Below are 21,675 nucleotides of genomic sequence, written 5' to 3' on the forward strand. Positions count from 1 at the left end.
AGCTCTGTATCAGAAAAATTCGGTCATTTGCACTTTGAATATTGAAAGAGTAGCTTACTTTGATCATGCCTGCATTTATTGTCTACACGACTAAGAAAGAAGTGTCGTTTATTTTTTGTTGTTTATACTGATTGTTTAAAAATGCAGTGGTTGCCTCTAAATGGCTTTAACTCTTTATCTTTAACCTCTTTAAATGGCTGTAACTATAATAGAGAAAATTAACCTTGTTCATGTACTCATATTTTCATTCATTCTTGTCCCTTGCTTAAGGCATAATATAAATATATATAAAAAAGGCTTTCAGAATCAGCCCATTTGCTTGTAAAACATCTGCATTAAGAATTGACCATGAAGAATCAAGATCGGCGCATTACTAAAACGAAATTAGGTGCTCCTAAAAACTTTTTGGTGCTCCTAACTTTTTGAAGTTGGGAGCACCAGTGCTACCAAGTAAATTAATTTCGAGCCCTGAGATGATATTTAAAAGACCATTTATTTAGTAAAACACCATCTTAAATACAATACTGTAATCAAACACACACACAGCTGCTGGATATGTGCTTGTCTCTTCTTTACGCTCTACCCTACACTAACTGAGGCATAACCATTGACTGTTAATATAGAGGGCATAATGTTATATGGATGGACGAGCGCCAACGGCTGTCGCAAAAAAAAAAAAAATACATGCATGTGATTGGTTGCATTTGATTTGAAGGGCGCAAAATATTATTGTTGCATTATCAAACGTTGTGTTGTCGTGGATACCAAAGATTCTAGAGCGTGTAGGTTTTTTTTTTTTTTTGAGCGTGTAGTACTGCTAAATCCCCGACCACTATGACGGTCTGAGACAGCGAGACCTTGGCAAGACCAAGAGGTCCGAGACCAAGACAAGACCAAGACCAAAGACCGTCAAGGCCGTGACAAGACTGAGACCATGTAAAAGTGGTCTCGAGACCAAGACCAGTCTCGAGACATACATCACTAGTTTTTTGCACAGACCGATTGTTTTGTCTTAAGACCTCAATGTATCGCCACGAGCCACAGGGTTTAATTTGGTTTTGTCTGTGTATTTTTTGTTTGTTTTTGTTTTTAATTTTTAAAATTTTTTTTGCTCTTAAAGATTTGGTAACCATTGACTGCCATTATATGACTGACAGACTGCAACAGTTTGAGTTAAAAATCTTTGTGTTCTACTGAAGAAACAAAGTCACCTACATCTTAGATGCCCTAGGGGTAAGCAGATAAACATCAAAGTTTTTAATTTTGGGGTGAACTATCCCTTTAAGATGGACACCCAACATAAAATTTGACATTTATCATCTGAATCTAACAATGTCATGTCAACAAATAAAAAGTCAGCCTTCTGTTAATTATCAAGTTAATTATTACCCCAACAGCAGGGGTGCTTTTAACCCTAAATACCAAACTTGTACTTATTCTTTCATTATTTAAAAACTGTTGCTTTAAGTATCTCAAACAAAACTGAAAATAAAGAAGAAGGCCTTTTCTTCAAGATATATTCATTTGTTACTTAAATCTACAACATTTTTAAAAACATCAAAAGATTAGATTGCGTTGCTGCCAGCGATCGCATAAACCAAAAGTGCACTTATATCGGATGTTTTGGAAAGTGCCACTGCACGTTTTTCTGCCATCTAGTGGTTTAGAGAAAAATAATATCAAAAGAGCCTTTTACTCTGGGGCGCCTTTAATTTCACCAAGCTGACAGCTCACTAAAAGAACCCACAGCAATTTTAAGTTTGATTTTGACTTGAAAAAGTGGTAATATCTAAGTGTGTGAGAGCTGTTTACTTACCTTTTTATTAGTCTTCTCATTAACTCCATTAATTTGTTCATTCAGACTGATTTGCAAACTTGGAACATGCACGAACACAAGAGGCGGGATTTATTGCATGAACCAATCGGAGTTGAACATAATCAGTCATATCCAATCATATCGCTTTAAGGGGTCTGTTAAAACTCAATAGGCTCAGGGGAGGGAAAGAAGTGGACTCCCACTGTAACTTTAACTGCTGGTGTGGCTGTTTTACTTCAGAAAAAACGTAATTTATACGCGTTTATGTCATATTTTGTAATATTTGCATTGTTTTCTTTTTGTAACTATGAATTTTTTCTCATCCAGTTTGTTGAGGAGACACTGCCTCCCTTGCCTCCTCCTCAACGTAAATAGATAAACACAATGCAATTAGTTGTTAAATCCAAAAATTAAAATAAAATGATAGAAAACAAATTGCACATTGAAAATGGTAATGAGTTGTTAAATATAAAATAATACATAATACATAATTTAATAGAAAAATCAATCATTTTCTCTGGCCAGCATTTAAATGCTGTTATATAAAGAGGAAAGTCATACTAAGATCTAATGTAATAAAACTGATCTGTATACTTTCTAAGACAACATCAACAATACACTTAAAAAAAAAAAAACAGCAACAACACTCTTACTGACATCTTCCCTTAAATGTACATCTTACTCACACTGAGGTACAAGAACTGTGCATGCAAACATGTGGGAGCATTTTCATTCCGCAACTATGACTAACACTACACATGTACTTATGACAGCTTAAAAGATTTTGGACTAAAAAATCTTTTTAGAGAGTCCAATCTCCTAAAAATGCATCGTTTGCAATTGTTTTTATCTGACAAGTGCACATTTACACAATCCATGATGTACGTTTTCATACAGAACTATACAACTACACTATAAAAACATACAGCATGATACACTATACTTCTGTTGCACAAGTTAACATGCTTTTATGGCTCTCGATGAAAAACATTTGTGTTCGTCCACATGTACACAGATATGCAAGCACAAAACAGGATTGTAGCAGAATGTCAGACTGTCTAAATCACATTACTTTTTTCCTGGAATAAGGAAGAAGATAAAAATAAAACCTGGTCACTAGAGACCCAAAAGGTCACCGTTCAGCTTTACAGATTATTAAGAGTCTGAGAAATCTCGAGCAGCATAATGAGGGCAGGGAAAACACAACAGACAGATACCAACTCGAATGCTAAAGATTAACGTCTGTGTTGTTGTGCACAAATATCGGGGAATGGATGTGGATCATGATTCAAACAAGTCTTCTTCAGCAACAAAATGAGCTGTGATCGCATCCTGGCAAGTCAGTAGTTTGATGAAACACAGGTAAACATCAAAGAGTCCTTTTTACTTGCATATTTCTACCGTCACCATGGGATTTGAGCCGCACAGTTTCCCTCACGTTCCTACTACTGAGCAGTGAGATGCGCAGTTCCTACAGGAATGATGGCGGAGCAGCAACCTGCGGATGATGGAGGTGGTCCGGGTGACAGCCTTTCTGTGCGTGTAGAGCACAGACACATTGGTTTCTGTTTCTCGTCATAGACAGAGCATCACTCAGCGCTCAGACAGAGGAGAAGTCATCTTGACAGGCAGAAGCGCGGCGCGTGGAGGGGCTGCATTTCGTCATCATGGTGATTTGGGAGCTGAAGTTGAGGCCGTTGCTTGTCATCGAGGGCTGCTGGTACTTGGTGTCAGCTCCCAGAAATCTCTGCATGTGCCACCGTCTCCACTTTCGTTTGATCTCAGATTGAACCTGGAGAGTGTGTGTATACGGTCAATACTCATGATTTTGTTAAAGGTTTTTAAGATCATGAGAAACAAATTTACGTGCTTCCAAACATTTGACTGGCATGAAGATCAAAATTAGAGAACAATCTATAAATACTTGAAATAACTTAGAGGAATCTGTAAATTGTCTTTAATTTTGATCAGAGTTCATTTTCAAATATTACTTGACATTTTTTATACTGTGCTTCAGAATACTGTTACAATGGGAGTCTGAGGACTGAGGTGTGGATCCAAATGCAAGCTTTATTGTACAGATCGTTGTCAGAACAGGCAGGGTCAAACACCGGCAAAACAGGAACATCCAGGGCAAGACAAAAGCGTAATCCAATGAGCAGGCGAGGGTCAAAATCCAAGAGGGCAGTCCAAAGTAACAAATGAAAACAAACAAAGAAACATGGCAAAACTATGACTAAGACTAAGACTTGAAACAGAACCAGGGAATGACTACAAAACTATGAAACTGTGAAACTAGGAAACCAGGGAAATGCTTGGTAGAGTTCGCAGGAGCAAAACAATATTTCGCAGAGTCTGTTTGGCATGGCCTTTCTTAAATGGCTGCCAAACAGGAAATAACCAGCGAAGCAGCAGAGGGAGCAGTAACAGTCAAAGAGGAGCAAGGCGTAACAAATACAATTAATTTATGAAATATTCTTAAAGATCTGCCCTTCTACTCAGGCCTGGCTCCAGAACTATATAACTGAGGGTGCTTCTTAAATTAGTGAGGGTGCTCTAACCTTATATATTTATATTGTGCGATCTCACAAAGATAGGCTACGTTATAAACAATGAAGTTCCAATGAATGTTATGTTCGAATGTTATAATGAGATGATTCGTGTGGAACACAATAACATCACCTCAACAAAATCTGGCGATTTGAGAGGTGAGTGGATTCTAATTTAAAAGCCTCTGATTCAAGAAACAGCAGACAACAGATATGTGCGCGATTGAAACACGTTGAAACAGAAACTGACCTCCAGAGCGAAAACCATAACATACTAGATTGTTGGCTAAATCTGAAATAAAATGCTATTATAACAACTTTAATTGGGGGTGCTATTGATTTTGTTTGAGGATGCTTAGCACCCCCGTAGAACCAGGCCTGTTTCTACTACTGTTTGGATAATTTTAAAGGAACACTCCACTTTTTTTGGAAATAGTCTCATTCTCCGAGTTAATAAGTTGAGTTTTACCCTTTTTAATTCCATTCAGCTGTTCTCTTGTTCTGGCGATATCACTTTTAGCATAGCTTAGCATAGATCATTAAATCTTATTAGACCATTAGCATCGCGTTCAAAAATGACCAACGAGTTTCAATATTTGTTCTATGTAACACTTGACTATTCTGTAGTTATATCGTGTACTAATACCGGCGGAAAATGTAAAGCTGCAATTTTCTATGCCGATAAGATTAGGAACAACACTCCCATTCTGGCGTAATAGTCAAGGAAGTTTGCTGCCATAATATGGACGCAGCAGGCGCAGTAATATCACGCAGCACCTGAAATTAGTTCCCAGCTGGGCAACTTCGACCGAGGAACGCTCCCTTTGCATGCTGTTGGTCACGTTGTGCTGCGATGTGCTGCGTGATATTACTCCACCTGCTTCGGCCATATTACGGCAGCAAACTTCCTTGACTATTACACCAGAATGGGAGTGTAGTTCCTAAAAGTATCGGCCTAGAAAATCGCAGCTTTACATTTTCCGCCGGTATTAGTACATGATATAACTACAAAAGAGCTCTAGCCGCTTTTAATATGTGGTTTGTTGAATCTGCCGTTTTGAATCGCGGATATTTTAGTGTGATTACTGTGATCGCATGTGCTCTGTGTAAAGTTACAACGCAGAGTTGAGCTGCTCGTCAGTGATTCTCAAGATCTGTAAATCATTCGCCATCATCAGGCAGTTATTTCTCCATCATTCACCATCATCAGCGCAGTCATCTCTCTGTTTATGTGGTAAGTGAAATCCTATGTATAGCAATGTAACAGGCTAGCGCTAGCATTAAGCTAACCGTGTCCCTTCAGTGGCTTGCCTTGTTTAACTGATGTACTGACGTTAGTGATGATTGGGCGATGCAAATGTTGGAGGCGTAACTATTAACGATCTCTGGAAAGTTTCGTAACAGTTGGGTATATGTTAGAATTGACCTATTTTTCGGTGGTCTTTTGCAAACACTAGATTTATATAAGAAGGAGGAAACGATGGTGTTTGAGACTCATGGTATGTCATGTCCATGTACTGAAATGTTATTATTTAACTATGCCAAGGTAAACTCAGTTTTCCATTCTATGGCACCTTTAAATGAATGAAATGAGGTTTTCTCTCATTTTGATCTCCACTGTCCAATTTTTTCTCTCTCTCAATAATGCATAAAAAAACATTAAATTCTAATAATATTACCTCTCCGTTTAGAAAACAGTACAGGACAGCAACACAAAATCCCTGAAGAAAAATAAAAAAGAACAATCAATTTGGCAGATTTGTAGTCACAATCACAGTTAAATAAAATATAATCATTTAAAACAATGCTAAAATCAGTCCTTATAATTTTGCAATAAACACATTTTAAAACAAATGATAATTAAATAATATAAAACAATTGAATATTTTAAACCTATTTACAGTATGTTACTGATAGTTTTTTATTTAGATAAATTATAGTCTTAAGTCGCTGGGGTATATTTGTAGCATTAGCCAAAAATACAGTATATGGGTCAAAATTATTGATTTTTCTTTTATGCCAAAAATCATTAGGAAATTAAGTAAACATTATTTAAATTAAAATTCCTACTATAAATCTATCAAAATGTAATTTTTGATTAGTAATATGCATTGTTAAGAACTTAATTTGGACAACTTTAAAGGTGATTTTCTCAGTATTTAGATTTTTTTGCACCCTCAGATTCCAGATTTTCAAATAGATGTATCTCTGCCAAATATTGTCCTATCCTAACAAACCATACACCAATAGAAAGCTTTTATGTATGCATCTCAGTTTTGTAAAATTTAACCTTATGACTGGTTTTGTGGTCCAGGGTCACATTTTAGTCTATACAAAGCCATGGTTATATTTAAATTCGACATCAGAAAAAGATTGATGGTAAGTCTTTAGAGTATTTAAAGGGATAGGAGAAATAAAATTGTTATCATTTATTCACCTTCATGTTGTTCCAACCCTGTTTCTTTCTTTCTCTATGAAAGTCAATGGCTACTATCAACTGTTTGGATTTTTTTCAGATACAACTATTTGAAAATCTGGAATCTGAGGGTGCAATAAAATCTAAATACTGAAAAAATCACCTTTAAAGTTGTTCAAATGAAGTTCTTAGCAATGCATATTACTAATCAAATTCATTTTTGATACATTTATGGTAAGACATTTACAAAATAGCTTTATGGAACATGCTTTTTCCTTAATATCCTAATAATATTTGGCACAAAAGAAAAATCTATAATTTTGACCCATACAGCGTATTTTTGGCTATTGCTACAAATATACCCATGCTACTTTTTGTGGTCCAGGGTCACAAATGTTTGTAGCAACTAAATGACAAATGACAGAATTTTCATTTCCGTGTGAACTATCCCTTTAAGGCCATTTTTGCATATCCTCATTCAACCTTTTCATCTGGCTGCATAACAAACATGGAGGGAATAAATATCACTGGGCATGTCTGGGGTTGAGGCATGCTGGCAGATCCCACAGTGAATCTTTTGCTGTGGCCAATCTTAGTATTCTATTGGCATTTAGAGAATCCAAACTAGATAAGAAATGCTTATAGAAGAACATTGTACGATTGTGGGCAAAAACATGTTTCAGTCCCCTGCTGCCTACCTGAAAGGACCCCAGGATCAAGTCAAACACCAGACGCACATAAGACTCGATGTGATGAGGCATGAAGGCAAAGATTATGTAGTTTATCCCAAACAAGGGAATCAAAAGTAGAGTTGATTTCGCCAGTCTCCTGCAAATCAAAAGAAATGGCATATGTTAGAATATGTTTATATTGTGCATGCAAGATGGGTTGCTACCTGATCTAATGAAGAAAACATACTTTTGAGAACTTTTTCGCAAGTCATGAAATACGTACCAATAAGTACATATCCCTGCATTTTCCAACAGAAATGAACACTAGAGACTGTAAAACAGCGAGCACTTGTAATCGTTTTTGTACACAGTTATGATTACAGCTTCATATGTTTTGCCTTCTGAAAGTAACAAGCTTGCTCGGTAGTTCAGCCGGCACAAAACTGGACTTAGGATGTGGAATCCTTGGGTACGAAGCCCGTGAAAAACATGACTCACAATGAAAGAGCTAAAAGATAAGAGATCAAAAAATAAGCTAAACGGCATGCTTGCGATTGTGTTTTAATGTCAAATGTGCTTTTGTTCAAACTGTCAGGTAGGTTTAAGTGTAGTGCAGAAGGGAATGCTATTTTAAAACATCACAGAGCATTAAAGTTATAGCGCCACTCAATGGATATTTCAAATTAGAACTGCGGTGACACATACAAAACCAACGTCACATGAAACGTATCATTTGTACCAAACACTTTTTAGTGCCACTGAGTGGACGTTTCTGTTGGAAACTGCAGTGATATGAGAATGTCATGAGATCAGGTTGGCAAGATGTCTGTGGGCTAACACAAAAACTCACGAGTACTGGTGTGATTCATTTCTCCCAATATCTCGGCAGCTGATTTTCTGACGAAGTATCCGGATGATACAAATAAAAAGAATGAAGTTCATCTAGAAAAACAGCAATAACAGACTGAAGTATTTAAAGTATTTCATGCACCACCTGCCATATTTGTGAGAATTTGATGCTGCTCTAAGGTCACCCACCAGTATTGTTAATAATGTAGGCGTTTTTATAATCCACCACAGATCATCGTCAATAAAATCCCAACATCTGTCAAAACAAAATCATAGAGTTAAACTACGGTAATGGAGCAAAACATTTGGGTTCCGTAGTAACATTCCCAACCATTTTCTGTGTAGAAAAATGTACAGAGGTGGCTAAAAAATGGTTTTAAGTTAGTTACTTCTATAGAGACAGAGGTGGGGGGGATGGGGAAATGTAAACTGATATTTCCTACTGACACACTACAGCAAATGATAGAGACATAGCGGGACGCGTTATAATCTTAAAACCAACGCCCACCATCAATGCTCTCCATTGACTCTGTATTGCGGGAAGCTGACTCCTTGTCATGACTCCTGAGTCCTGACTTATAACAAGAAACAAAACAATGTCTAAAAGCTGAAAAAACTAGTGTTTGAGGACACAAATAGTTGTAGATGTAAGGATATTTCACATTGGGCCATTCTGCTGGATCATTTCTCCAACAAAAGGCAGGTAAGGAAAAGGAGCACTGACATAGACCAATAAAATTTAGTTTCTAAATATATCTCCTCCTTTCAGGCTGGTGAAATAATCCTTTGACATTAGAGCCCGACCGATATATCGGCAGGTCGATATTATCGGCCGATATTAGGCAGTTTCCAAACTATCGGTATCCGCATTTATAATGGCCGATAAATGAATATTTAAAAAAATAAAATAAAAATGGATGAAAGCCCCTTCAACCATGTCATGAGTGGCTATGTATAGTTTGTCCACCAGAGGGCACTCTACACCGTCCCTGTTGGCAACACTCGTGTATAACCTGCTGATCCAGCCAGAGTCGGGCAGAGAGAACCAGTTACATTTACATTACATTTACATTTATTCATTTAGCTGACGCTTTTATCCAAAGCGACTTACAAATTGGGAATGCAACAAGTGATTCATCCTAAGGGGCAGACCGACATAGGAAGGGCTCAAAAAATACCATATAATCAGGCGTTGTTAGAAGAGTGCGGGCTAGAAGGGGTAGGTCGAGAAGAGAGTAGAATTTTTTTTTTTTTTTTTTTTTTTTTATTGAGTCAAATAGTGTTGAAAAAGATGAGTTTTCAGCAGTCGCTTGAAAGTTGTTACGGAGTCAGCATTCCGGTTACAAAAGTTATCCGTGAGTGAGATCATCTGTGAAGTGTGTTCATGGTGAGTTGATCACGAGACATACATTGCTTGAATAACAATAACAACTAAAAGAACATCCCCATCAGTTCTCTTAACTTGAATAAGCATGACAAAATTCGTGACTATCATTTCCAGTTTTGCTGCTGTTAAATAAGCCGAGAGTGAAGCGGAATTAGCTAGTAATTACGTTACGTTGTTACAGTGTAGTTGACTGTTAGGGTTGGGAATCGAAGATTGATACTTAAGATAAAGAATCGGATACTTGTTATAACATTCAAATTTCGATTCCTCGTTTCGATTCCTGGGTGCATTTTTTCAACTGGCAATCTGCCAGGAACTTACGTGGTAATGTAAACATCAGTCTACAAGATGGATCGCGGGAAGTGCTCAAAAGTGTAGCTAAACTTTGTAAAAACTGAAGGCAAAGCTACAACTGCACGCAAACTTTATCTTATGGGCTTTTCCACTACACAGTACCAGCTCGCCTCAGCTCGCCTCGGCTCGACTCGACTCGGCTCTGTTTGGTTTTCCACTGTGTAAAAGTTGTACCTGTACCGGCTTCCAGGTACTTTTTTTCGTACCACCTCCGGCGAGGTTCCAAGCGAGCTGAGGCGAGCTGAGGCGATACTAAAATGTGACGTGAAAACACAGGAGACTGCTGATTGGTCAGAGAGAATTGTCACTATTCACTGCGTCTTCATTGTACGCGCCAGCAATAGTATCCAGAATAACCCCGCCATTTTTAAAAAGTTTGGCCAGAGATTGCGTGACATATCCAATCCATTACATATTATGGCAACTCGGAAAAATACGCCGTGGTCAAACGAGGAGGTGCAGACAGCGGGTGTGTTTCGCGTAGAAGATTACGTCACGGCAGTTTCTTGCAGCGTCGCTATGACAACCAGGTACTATTGTGGAGGTACAGGTACAACTTTTACACAGTGGAAAACCAAACAGAGCCGAGTCGAGTCGAGCCATTAGCGCCATTAGAGACCTGCAAGGGACGGATTTTTTATTCCCACGCCCGCACGCTCCAGCAGAAATATATGTTATTTCGTCCCACTCTCGCCCTCATAAAAGTAACCTATAGCCCCATGGGAAGACAGGTATCTACTTCATCTCATGATGGCTGCATGCATGAAACAAACCCTCACGCTAATGTAAATGTAATGAAGACCAGAGTAATAGTAACGAACTTGCGCGTGCCTAATGTATTCATTCTTGTAAATCAGACTCGTACATTAGACACGCATAAGTCCGCTGTTGATTCACAAACTATTCATGATTTCGGGGCTGTGATCCATAGTATTTTTGCATGAAATTTCTAAATATTTGCATAGTTGTCAAAATGAATGTCTTGTGAGTGTCCTGTTCACCCATAGTGGTGGATCTGGTAAGGGTCAGTACTGTTTATGCAAATATTAGCACCAGCAAAAACAGATTTAGAATGTATTCACTGTATTTGTTTGTTTATTTATAATAAATACAAACAGTAGATATTCAGTCAGTCCAGTTAAAATGGACAGGTTTAGTGAGTGTTTTTTTGGCATCTCCCTGTTGAATGTTTGAGAGGTTCACTTACTTAAGAAAAAGTACTCTGAAGTTGTGAAGAATGTCTGAATTAAAGAATTCAGGAGCTTTAAATCTGTATATGTGTATATACACGTGTTAAAAAGTTAGAACTGAGCAGAGGGTTTTCTTTTAAATTCAAAAGTATAGTTTTAATTTAAAGTTTGTTTGAATTTTGAGTTTTTTATAACATGCAGTAGAAAAATAAAAAGGCACAACAAATGTTTTGGTAATAAAAAAGGTTTAAAATAAACGCCTTTAGAGGAAATGTCAGGCATAGGGGGCCTTGCAAAATTTACTCAAGAAGGAGGGGGGCACTGGTGTAAAAAAGGTTGAGATCCCCTGTAATAAAGTAATATGTTGCAAGCAAGGTGTCACAAGCAACATATCTAAGCATCTGCAGTTGGTTCACCACGTCGAAATAAAAGAAAATAATTTTTGTTTGTTATTTGAGCTGAAACTAATGGCACTGAAAATAAACATGTTTGAAATATTGTTTGACTTTTGTTGTTGTTGTTGTCGTTTACTAGTGGGAATCGAAAAGAATCGGAATCGATAAAATTCAAATGATACCCAACCCTACTGACTGTCCTTTTAACTTTTGACAATGAGACTGAAGTATTTCTTTAATAGCGTGACAGTTATAGCAATGAGACGTATCATCTCTCCTTGGCCTGTTATATTGAAAATATTTTTACAATTTGCAGTATGATGTTATCCATTGCTAAATTATGGCTCATCATAGACTAGCTAACCACAATGCTAGCTAATGCCACTATCAGTGGAAGACTGCTAATGTTAACATTAATGAGCTTGGAAACCACATATTATGTTAGTTAAAACTCATAAATAACTACAAATAACTAATGTTAGGGAAATCTGTTAATGTTTTGTTGCACATTTCTGAAAAAAAAAAAAAACTAAATGTATATATCGGCCGATATATCGGATTTTAAATATTTGTATCGGTATCGGCCTTCAAAATCCTTTATCAGTCGGGCTCTATTTGACATGGTTAAAAATAATGAATGTTTACTGTTGCCGTTAAATTTCCCTCCAGCAGCCGTGGTTCTCAGAGTAATAAGACACGTTGTGCTCAACTTTTGTGTCATTAAACACTCCTTTTTTAGGTCGACAACCTGTAAAAACGTAGTTCTGTGTTTTTTAGCTTGTTTACTGTTCAACTTGTTACATAGCAGCTATTAGACATTGTTTTGTTTCTTGTTATAAGTCAGAAATGACAAGGAGGCAGCTTCCCGCAATACACAGTCAATGGAGAGCGTTGGATTGTGGGTGTGTTTTCAGATTATGAGGCGTGTCGCTATGTCTATATCTTTTGCTGTAGTGTGTCAGAAGGAAATATCAGTTTACATTTCCAAACATTCATTTTGCCATTAATTGTAATAATCCAGTGAGATTTTTGTTTCTACAAGGAGTCTGACAACAGCCAGTGCTCCACACAGAGATCCGATGTCACCATCACCCAGTCTTTCTGGAATGGAATAAAGAAAAACAACAAACTGAAACAGACTAAACCCAGAAGAACTGTGGCAACATCTCCAAGGTGCTTCAAGAAATCTACCTGCAAAGCTACAGTACTGTTAAAAGTTTTAGGCACTTGTCTAAAAATGCTTTAAATCAAATTAAAAATAATGTCATAAATAGATTTTCTTTATCAGCTGACTATATTAACTAAATTAAATCAGCATTTGGTGTGACCATCCTTTCCAGTTTTTGCCCTATTTGCACATGCAGATAGTTTTTAGATAACTTTGCAGGTCGGTCTTGAAGCATCTTGGAGATGTTGCCACAGTTCTTCTGAATTTAGTCTGTCTCAGTTGGTTCTGTTTCTTCATGTGACTCCAGACAAACTGCTTACTTTGTCTGGAGTCTGACATACTTTTTATCCACAATGCTCATCTTGCACTAGCTTGACTTCACACATTATCAAGTTGCATTGAAAAGTTGACAAAGGCAAATATACTGACCCAGTGTTTACAAAGCGAATGTGCGAAGAAAGTCAAATGCCATTTACGGAAAAAAGTAAAACAACGATGTCAGGCAATTTTGAAGTTGTAGAAGAAAACAAGAAAATTACATGGGTTTTTTCACCCTACCTTACCATTTTGAATCCAGAAACACAGACAAAGAACTACCCACACGTGACCTTTCCAACATGATTAGTGCAAGATGAACATTTGTGTTTATATAAAAGTTTTTTTTTAAAAGGACAGATCGCTTCACTAGATAAGACCCTTATTCCTCGGCCGGGATCGTGTAGAGCCCTTTGAAGCTGCAATTTGGACCTTCAACCTGCTAGTCCCTAGAAAAAAAACCTGGAATGTTTTCCTCAGAAACCTCAATTTCTTTTTCGACTGAAGAAAGAAAGACATGAACATTCTGGATGACATGGCGGCGAGTAAATTATCAGGTATTTTTTTTATTCTGGAAGTGAGCTAATCCTTTAATGGTCAAATGTCTGGGTAAGAATCTCGAAGAGTGATCTGCCAATCAATCTCTGTTACCACGGCAACTCGACTTGCACAGAAAAGCACAGCAACTGCGTTGTGTTGTGACTCATTTCAGAGCTGAATGATTATTTCACTTTGTTAAATAATTGTTTAAAATCCCTAGAAGATGACTGGAAAAAATATTTCCAAAGCCAAGGCTGGTGAAAAACTGGACTCCCACTGTTTGAACAGTCCACGTGAAATGTGGATGCAAAAACAAACAAGGAAATAAATAAGAAAAAATGTGGCAATGAAAATGAAAATATCCACATAAATTCTGCTCAAATGTCTCCTCCTATGAGATCTGCTCTAAATATAGCCTCCTGACCTCCATGAAGGCATGTCATTTATCATCCAGGCACAGCCTTCAGTGAAATTTACAGTGTCAGCTATATTGTAGCTATTGGCAAAAGGTGTGTAGAAGACAGACATTCAACTGAGCTCATAAACTCATAAAAATAGTTATATACTTTACTCTGTTTTTGAATTGTTACTCTCAGTGGCTACAACAAGCAAAACGGTTTCTTATGGCTCCACTGAATGTACAATGCAAACAAGTAGCATTTACTCACCCAATATCATGTAAATAAGCTTTTGTGATGCTCCAGATTGTTATGAAGACACCTGGAACTCCTGGAACACAAACAGACATGAATATGAATATTGTCAATATTTGACTACATACTGCTCTGACAAGTTGACATTTCAGAGTCACTGTCAGATGTTTCCAGGGATTCCTTATTTAATTGACCTACATGATCATTAGGATTTCAATAAAACAAATGGATTGCCAATTAGCCTCAAACCGTAACTGACCCTGAGATACAAATCTGAGCCTGCTTATTCAAAATGTTAAAAAAGTGACATGTGAAACGTTTGCCAACATGATACAGTGACGTCAATGAAAAGGTTAACCGTTAAATTTTGAGTGCGTACATGCACAAGGTCCTATTGACTTTAGAGATCAATTTGTCATTCACATTTGACAGGCCATGAAGAATTATGAGGCCTGGGGGTAATATATCTTAAAGCCAACTGAGAACATACACACCCCAGCCAATGAGAATGTACCACCAGAAGTACTTCCTCTCAGAGAAGAAGGAAACGGCCAGAAGAGCGTGCAGATAAAGACCCTCAACCAGTAACCAGAAGAAACTGGCAATGACGCCATACTGGAAGAAAACCACGGCAGCCTTGCAGCCCACCTGTAAAATGCAGAGAGGATTTTGTTTACAGCTATTATGCACTTGTGTATATTATAACAGGAACTGCGGGCTTGCATGTTTACCATGTACTTAAACAAAGGGAATGCCTTTGCGCTGGAGTGTTGCATGCGCGAGGCGCTAGAAAACATTGTGCAATACTTCTAAAGAGGGGCATTAAAAAGAGCGTAAACACATATAAAGAATCGCCGTATGCTTGTCTGTTAATGTTTGATGGTTTTGTAGAGTGCTGACTGTTCAGAAATGTCCTACACGTACTGTAATTATCACCTAGAAATGTTTCTTAATTATTGCAGTAATCACATAGCACTAAACAACCTAAGAAACGATTTCTAATAAATAACGAATCCAATTTAATTAATGACAATATCTAACAAACCCTGGCCATTTAAATGTCAACCCTGTTTTTGTGACCTTGCAAGGCTGTTTACAGAGGGGATAACGTGCCATCATGAGTGTTTGAGCACCCTGTTGTGACAGATGTGACATATTCTTTTGGCCGACAGCTGCGTCCAGACGGCCCAAAACACTCAGAGCCAGATGAAGAGTGTTTAAACAGGAAAACGCACAGAGAACACATTACTAAACCATTACACACACAGACCGTCAAAGCCTTTTAATAACCAAATACACTTTTGTTAATTAACAAAATATCATCATTATACAATTCTTATCCAAACTTGAACACATTAACAACTATGAATATGGCACTAAACAAGCTAAACATGACCACGATGTTGGGTAAATACAGCGTTGGTCATATCCGGATGAGGGAGGTCATTTACAAACTCTTCAAAGATCTTTAAGGACTGCTCAAACACTGCCATGCCTGGCCACAAAATGAGATTAAAGAGCACTTTGCCAAACACCATTTAAAGAGCAAACCTTCTGATAACATTAGAGCAATTTACTAACGACGGTATAGCAATTGTGGAGATGGTGCGAGGGCAAAAAAAGCCATTACTTTCACTGGATGTGGTTACATTCAGAAAGTAGATAATAAAGGAGTAGTTCACTTCCAGAACAGAAATTCACAGATAGTGTACTCACCCCCTTGTCATCCAAGATATTCATGTATTTCTTTCTTCAGTCGTAAAGATGTTATGTTTTTTGAGGAAAGCATTTTCTCCATATAATGGACTTCTATGGTGCCCCCGAGTTTGAACTTCCAAATTGCAGTTTAACCTTTTTAACCTTTTCTAGCTCCTGAACCTTGTCTGGTTCAGGACTGTTAGTGCATGTCAAAAAACTCCTATCTCATTTTCTCCCCCAACTTTAAAATCATCCTACATTAATGCAGAAGTACAAACCCAGTGTTTACAAAGTTAACATGAAAAGAAGGTCAAACAGTAAAAAAAAAGGTAAAACAGTAATGTAGGATGATTCTGAAGTTGAGTTCATGCAGAGCTAGACAAGATGAGCATTTGAGGTTAAAAACTATATAAATGTTAAATTTTTTTTTAGAAAATAATCAATCTTTAAGATAGATAAGACACTTCTTCCTCAGCTGTGATCGTTTAGAGCCCTGCATTTAAACTGCAAGTTCAAACTCGGGGGCACCAGTCCATTTTATGGAGAGAAATCCTGAAATGTTTTTCTCAAAAAACATTATTTTCTTTATGACTAAAGAAAGAAAGACATGTACATCTTGGATGATAAGGGGGTGAGTACATTATCTGGAAATTTTTGTTCTGGAAGTGAACTACTCCTTTAAGTAGAATGCAACCAAATGCAGTGTAAAATGTTTTGTGAGGTATAACCTAAAGAATGTGCTTTATGTGGTTTGATGTAGTATCACTGAACCAACCTGACTATATGTGACCCTGGTCCACAAAACCAGGCGTAAGAGTCAGTTTATTTTAAATTGAGATTTATATATCATCTTAAAGCTGAATAAATAAGCTTTTCATTGATGTATGGTTTGTTAGGATAGGACAATGTTCGGCCAAGATACAGTTCTTTGGAATCTGGAATCTGATGGTGCAAAAAAAATTACATATTAAGAAAATCACCTTTAAAGTTGTCCAAATGAAGTTCTTAGCAATGCATATTACTAATAATAATAAATTAAGTTTGATATATTTTATTATATGTTTGTCTGGAATACTTTATTCTGATTGGTCAATCGCAGATGTCAGTGGTTGGGATTTCAACATCAGGTTCTGGAAGTAAAAATGCAATTCATTTTCTTCATAGAGGAACTGATTGTTAAAGGGAACCCTGGGTTTTAAGAATTGTATGGCGTAATTTAGCATGAATTATGTCTCTTACTAAAATATGTAGTAGGAAATCTGGTTTATACATATTTTGGGCTATGGGGGGGGGGGGGGGGTGGAGGCATTTTTTAGATTATATAAAATGGTTGCACTCTATGAGCTACTGGCACTACCTGTTGCTATTTTTACTGCAACACAATTCGGAAAATAATATGATGACCACAGCTAATGAAAGAGCTTACAGGCCAGACCAAATGCCATACCATAGATTTTTCCCTACAAGGAGTCTAAATTCCCCTGGATATCGAGTGAAATCCGTGCTGAGAAATTCCTTCAGCAGCTGCAGTGTCATGGCAAGCACTGACATGTTTATATCCTGCCAGGATGGCATCTACCATTTCTTGTCTCTGCCATTTGTAACCTCTTTCAGTAGCTTTATGTTTACTGAAAGCCTCACAGGCATCAGGGCTAAAGTGAAGAGAACAAAGACGTGGATCTTTAGGAAGTTTTATTTATCCACAGGCATCTTCTGATTATTTCACCTCTTCTTATCCCTAGGAAAAGCAGTGAAGACTTGTATGTTTTTCTTTTTGCCCTTCGACTAAAAATTACAACCAAAAGCCACACAATGTGGCATCGTATCAGTATTTTATTTTTGTGAGTTGTGTTGCGGTAAAAATGGCAACAGATAGCGCCAGGGTTTTCACAACAAAATCACCCAATTGCTACTCAAAACTAGCCCAAAACCAGCCCAACTGCATTTCAAGGTGGGTCCCTCGGTAAAAATTGCGTTCCAGGGGGTAAAATACACGTTTTGTGGTGGGGTTCCTCTGGTAAAATTAGCATTCCGGTCACTTCAACCGGCGGACATGAAAAGCAACCCGCGCCAAAAGTATAAAAATAGCCCAATTCTGCGGGAAAACCACAGACTTGGAAACACTGGTGCCAGTAGCTCACCATGCGCAAACATTTCACATTATTAAAATAATGGTGCCCCCATAGTCCAGAGCATGTATAATATTGAAATAGCATAAACCTTTCATGGGTTTTCTACTACATATTTCAGCAAGAGACATCATTTATGTTATATTAAGCCATACAAGTCTTAATACTCAGGTTCCCTTTAACAATAACTTTTATACCGTTAAAGACAGACCTACTATGAGCTACAAGGTTGTTGATATTACTGTTAAAATTGTTGCAGCACTTGTCTTGTTGCTAGGAAGAATATTCAGGACATTGTAAAAAACTATGTTTTTTAGCGAAAACTTTAAGATAATATTAAGTAGGTGTGATTATGTAAGTAGACATAATAATAATTGATATAACTGTACAGTAAGCCAGTCATTATCGCAATTATACCCACTGACTGTACATTATCCCTTACTTAAAAAGCACTTACAGATCCATAGTGGCAGTCATCAGGTTCCTCCACCTCATATAGGACTACATCCTTCATAATTACAGCCACAGCCTTCAGTATAAAGGACATGAACAGGTGAATATGGATGTAGTTCCTTGTGCAGTGGAGTTTTCTTAGAAGCAAGGAGAGAAAGAGACACAGTGAGTTGTTTTAGCATAATAAATGATACGCAAAAACACAATAAACAATGTGCTGAAGGTTCCTTAATAGGCTTTGCATATACTTTATATAGACAATGCATTATAACCACATGTGCACGACAAGGCAATTCATTACATTTCCATACATATTGCTATCTACACTCAAGAGAGTATGCATGCAGTGCTGTTCATGTTGAGAGGAGAGCCACTCTTTCTATCCATGCTTGTCTTCTATCTTTCAAAGAGGCATAGGAAACTCATATACTGTGTGTATGATAGCTTAAATATATGACAACTCTCAAGAACCATGTTCCTGTTTAATTAAGTGTGATGCAAGCCAAAAGAGGAAGGTTTTCAATACACTTGAGATCTGGCTTGACCTCTGAGGTCACTGAGGGGAACATCCACTGTGGTTAATTTACTACGAGGAAGCCTGTGCGCTGGAAAAGCAGAGAGTTACAAACTACCAAGCCATTTTGTTTGAGAGGTTGTGCAATAATGGAAACTGTATAACCCTATCAAACGCCTTCATCTGTGCCCTTTCGCAATACACTGTATTGTTAAATGTGATATAAAACGGGGCATTTTGAACAAGGTCGTCTGGCTTGACACCAGTATGATCACCAGAACATCGATTCGCTGCTGGATCACAGCTGAATTAATCACATAAAATGTGGGCATTGACTGAGGACAACAAAACTATCAAATGGGAGTTATTTGGGAGTTTCTTCTATGTGAGAAAGGAAAAAGCCATAAAGAGCCAAGGTCTTGTCCTATAACACAAGTCAGTGGTGTGTTTTGAGTTGTATGGAGGTTTTACCTGAAAAAGCACAGAATGATGATAGCGATGATAAGGGATATAAGAGACACAGTGTGACCAATAGTGTATCCAATCCTCACAGAGCCCAGGAATTCACCCTACAAGGGGAAAAAACAGTGAATGATTAGTAACTAAACTCAGAAACTCACGAATGATTATTATGCAAAACTGGAATAAGAACTAGAAGATCAGTCTTGATTTGTTTTGATTATTTTAATTATGTTTAATTTGCTGCCATTTAGCAGATTTACCATTAAAGGATAACTATTGCCAAAATGCAACCTGGGCTGTTTTTTTTTTTTTTTTGTACTGTAAACGAGACAGACTTATATCTAAAAGCATAATTACGACAAACGAGCCATTTTTGAGATTGACCGTGATTTCGTTTTGTGGTCAATGGCCGGTGAATGGGAGTACTAGGGGCATAAATTTGAGCGCATCAAAATCGATATTTTTACAACACTAAGAAGACTTGACACACCATGAAACTTTGCTCGAAGTATCGCCTGGGTCTCTACACATGATCTCAAGCATTGAGAACATTGTTTGTGTACACAGAGTTTACTAAAAAGAAAGGTTTTGAAGAACTCACTTTCACTGTTTGGGTTTCCGCTCGCAGCCGTCTTGCCAGTCAAGAAGTGTCGATCTCCGAATGCGAATGAATGGACTCCATAGGACGAAATATTAGGCTTATATGAGGCTCTTTTTACAACTAGAAGGTTAATATTGTTTTTCACTTGCGACAAAACAATGAATTAGCCGTGCATTTATATGGAAATATGCTTTAGGGGCTATCCATCTTTAATCTCCTCATTCGGAGATCGACACCTTTTGACTGGCAAGATGTCTGCGAGAGTAAAAAAAACAGCCCAGGTTGCATTTTGGCAATAGTTATCCTTTAAGACTGAATCACTCTTGTGATTGTACGTTTAAAATAGTTCGGTCTGTGAATTATTGGTTTGGATTTTTACAGACTCCTTCTGATTGTTACATCAACACACCAGTAGGTGGAGACAAAAGACTGTTTTTATTGATTTATTCAACGATTCGTTTTAAACACGTTTTATCCAGGAACTAAACAAGTGACCGGCTCCCTGGATGACCTACTATTCTAAATTTTAAAGTGCGTATCTGACTTTACAATCCCATGAGGCCACTGGAGAGGATTTGTTGATGGAATTAAAACGATGTGACTAAAATTGTAGTTCACATTATAGGGACAACATGACCAATATAGTATGTTTAGATTACTAGTATGTCTGGATACTGCACACATTGATACTATACAAAACATGCTTTTTTAAAAACAGTAGCCAAGAGATTTAATACTCAAAAGAAAGAAATGCAATTTCAGGTCCAGCCACTGTCATTATGAGTGAGTCATTGAATCGTTTACTCAACCAGTTAGAATAGCTTTTGCTTTGAAACAGATAAATTCATTTTGTGTCTAAATTGTAAGTAACTAATTTTGGAATTTTAGTCTGAATATCAGCAAGGCTGTGATTACTAGGGCTGGGACATTAAATCAATGTATCGCAATTCATAGATCGATTCTGAGCTTAGTTTAACAGCAGATGGCACTCTAGGCTAGTTTTTTTTTCAACTGCACACTCATATTTTCACAAAGAATAGCTTGTATGTTCAGCTGAGTCATGTAAGTATTTAAACGTACTTGTACATCTGCTTTTATGACTAGATTAATGTAAACACAGCCCACCATGAACACCCTTGTTATTTGCTTCAACCTTTTTAAACTTTATAAATGATTCTTTCAGGTTCAAGTGTGTGTAAGGAATCAGAAGCAAGCAGAGTATGGCTGTTTCTAAAGCATGCCGTGCCATCTGCTGTTAAAAACTAAGCTCAGAATTGATTTGTGATGTATTCAGAAAATGCAGAATCATTTCTCTATTTGCGATGATTCGATTTATTGTCACAGCCCTAGTGATTATGGATTAACATTTGCTTCTTTTATGTGATATTGCTTAAATTATTTCAACAAACTGAGGTTAAGAGCCAGATTAACGAAACAGGGAAAATTTGCCTCAGACTGCAATACCATAATAGTGCTGATGGGAGTGGAATGTGCAAATTTAAGAACAGAGACAGA

At 37.4% G+C, this 21,675-nt stretch overlaps 1 protein-coding gene across 1 annotated transcript in view; it reads right to left on the minus strand.

Moving 5' to 3' along the window:
- Positions 1 to 2,285: 2,285 nt before the first annotated feature.
- The window catches only part of LOC141293577 (vasoactive intestinal polypeptide receptor-like), a 48,386-nt gene continuing 28,996 nt past the window's right edge, over positions 2,286 to 21,675 (minus strand). The window contains exons 5-13 of the mRNA XM_073825602.1: positions 19,569 to 19,666; positions 18,588 to 18,720; positions 14,798 to 14,951; positions 14,319 to 14,379; positions 8,491 to 8,557; positions 8,303 to 8,394; positions 7,480 to 7,609; positions 6,045 to 6,086; positions 2,286 to 3,608 (exon numbers count right to left, since the gene is read on the minus strand). Coding sequence (XP_073681703.1) covers positions 3,417 to 3,608; positions 6,045 to 6,086; positions 7,480 to 7,609; positions 8,303 to 8,394; positions 8,491 to 8,557; positions 14,319 to 14,379; positions 14,798 to 14,951; positions 18,588 to 18,720; positions 19,569 to 19,666 — 969 coding nt within the window. The 3' untranslated portion in view covers positions 2,286 to 3,416. The remainder of the gene's footprint in view (positions 3,609 to 6,044; positions 6,087 to 7,479; positions 7,610 to 8,302; positions 8,395 to 8,490; positions 8,558 to 14,318; positions 14,380 to 14,797; positions 14,952 to 18,587; positions 18,721 to 19,568; positions 19,667 to 21,675) is intronic.

This window comes from Garra rufa, chromosome 20, assembly GCF_049309525.1.
Source record: "Garra rufa chromosome 20, GarRuf1.0, whole genome shotgun sequence".
Lineage (NCBI taxonomy): Eukaryota > Metazoa > Chordata > Actinopteri > Cypriniformes > Cyprinidae > Garra > Garra rufa.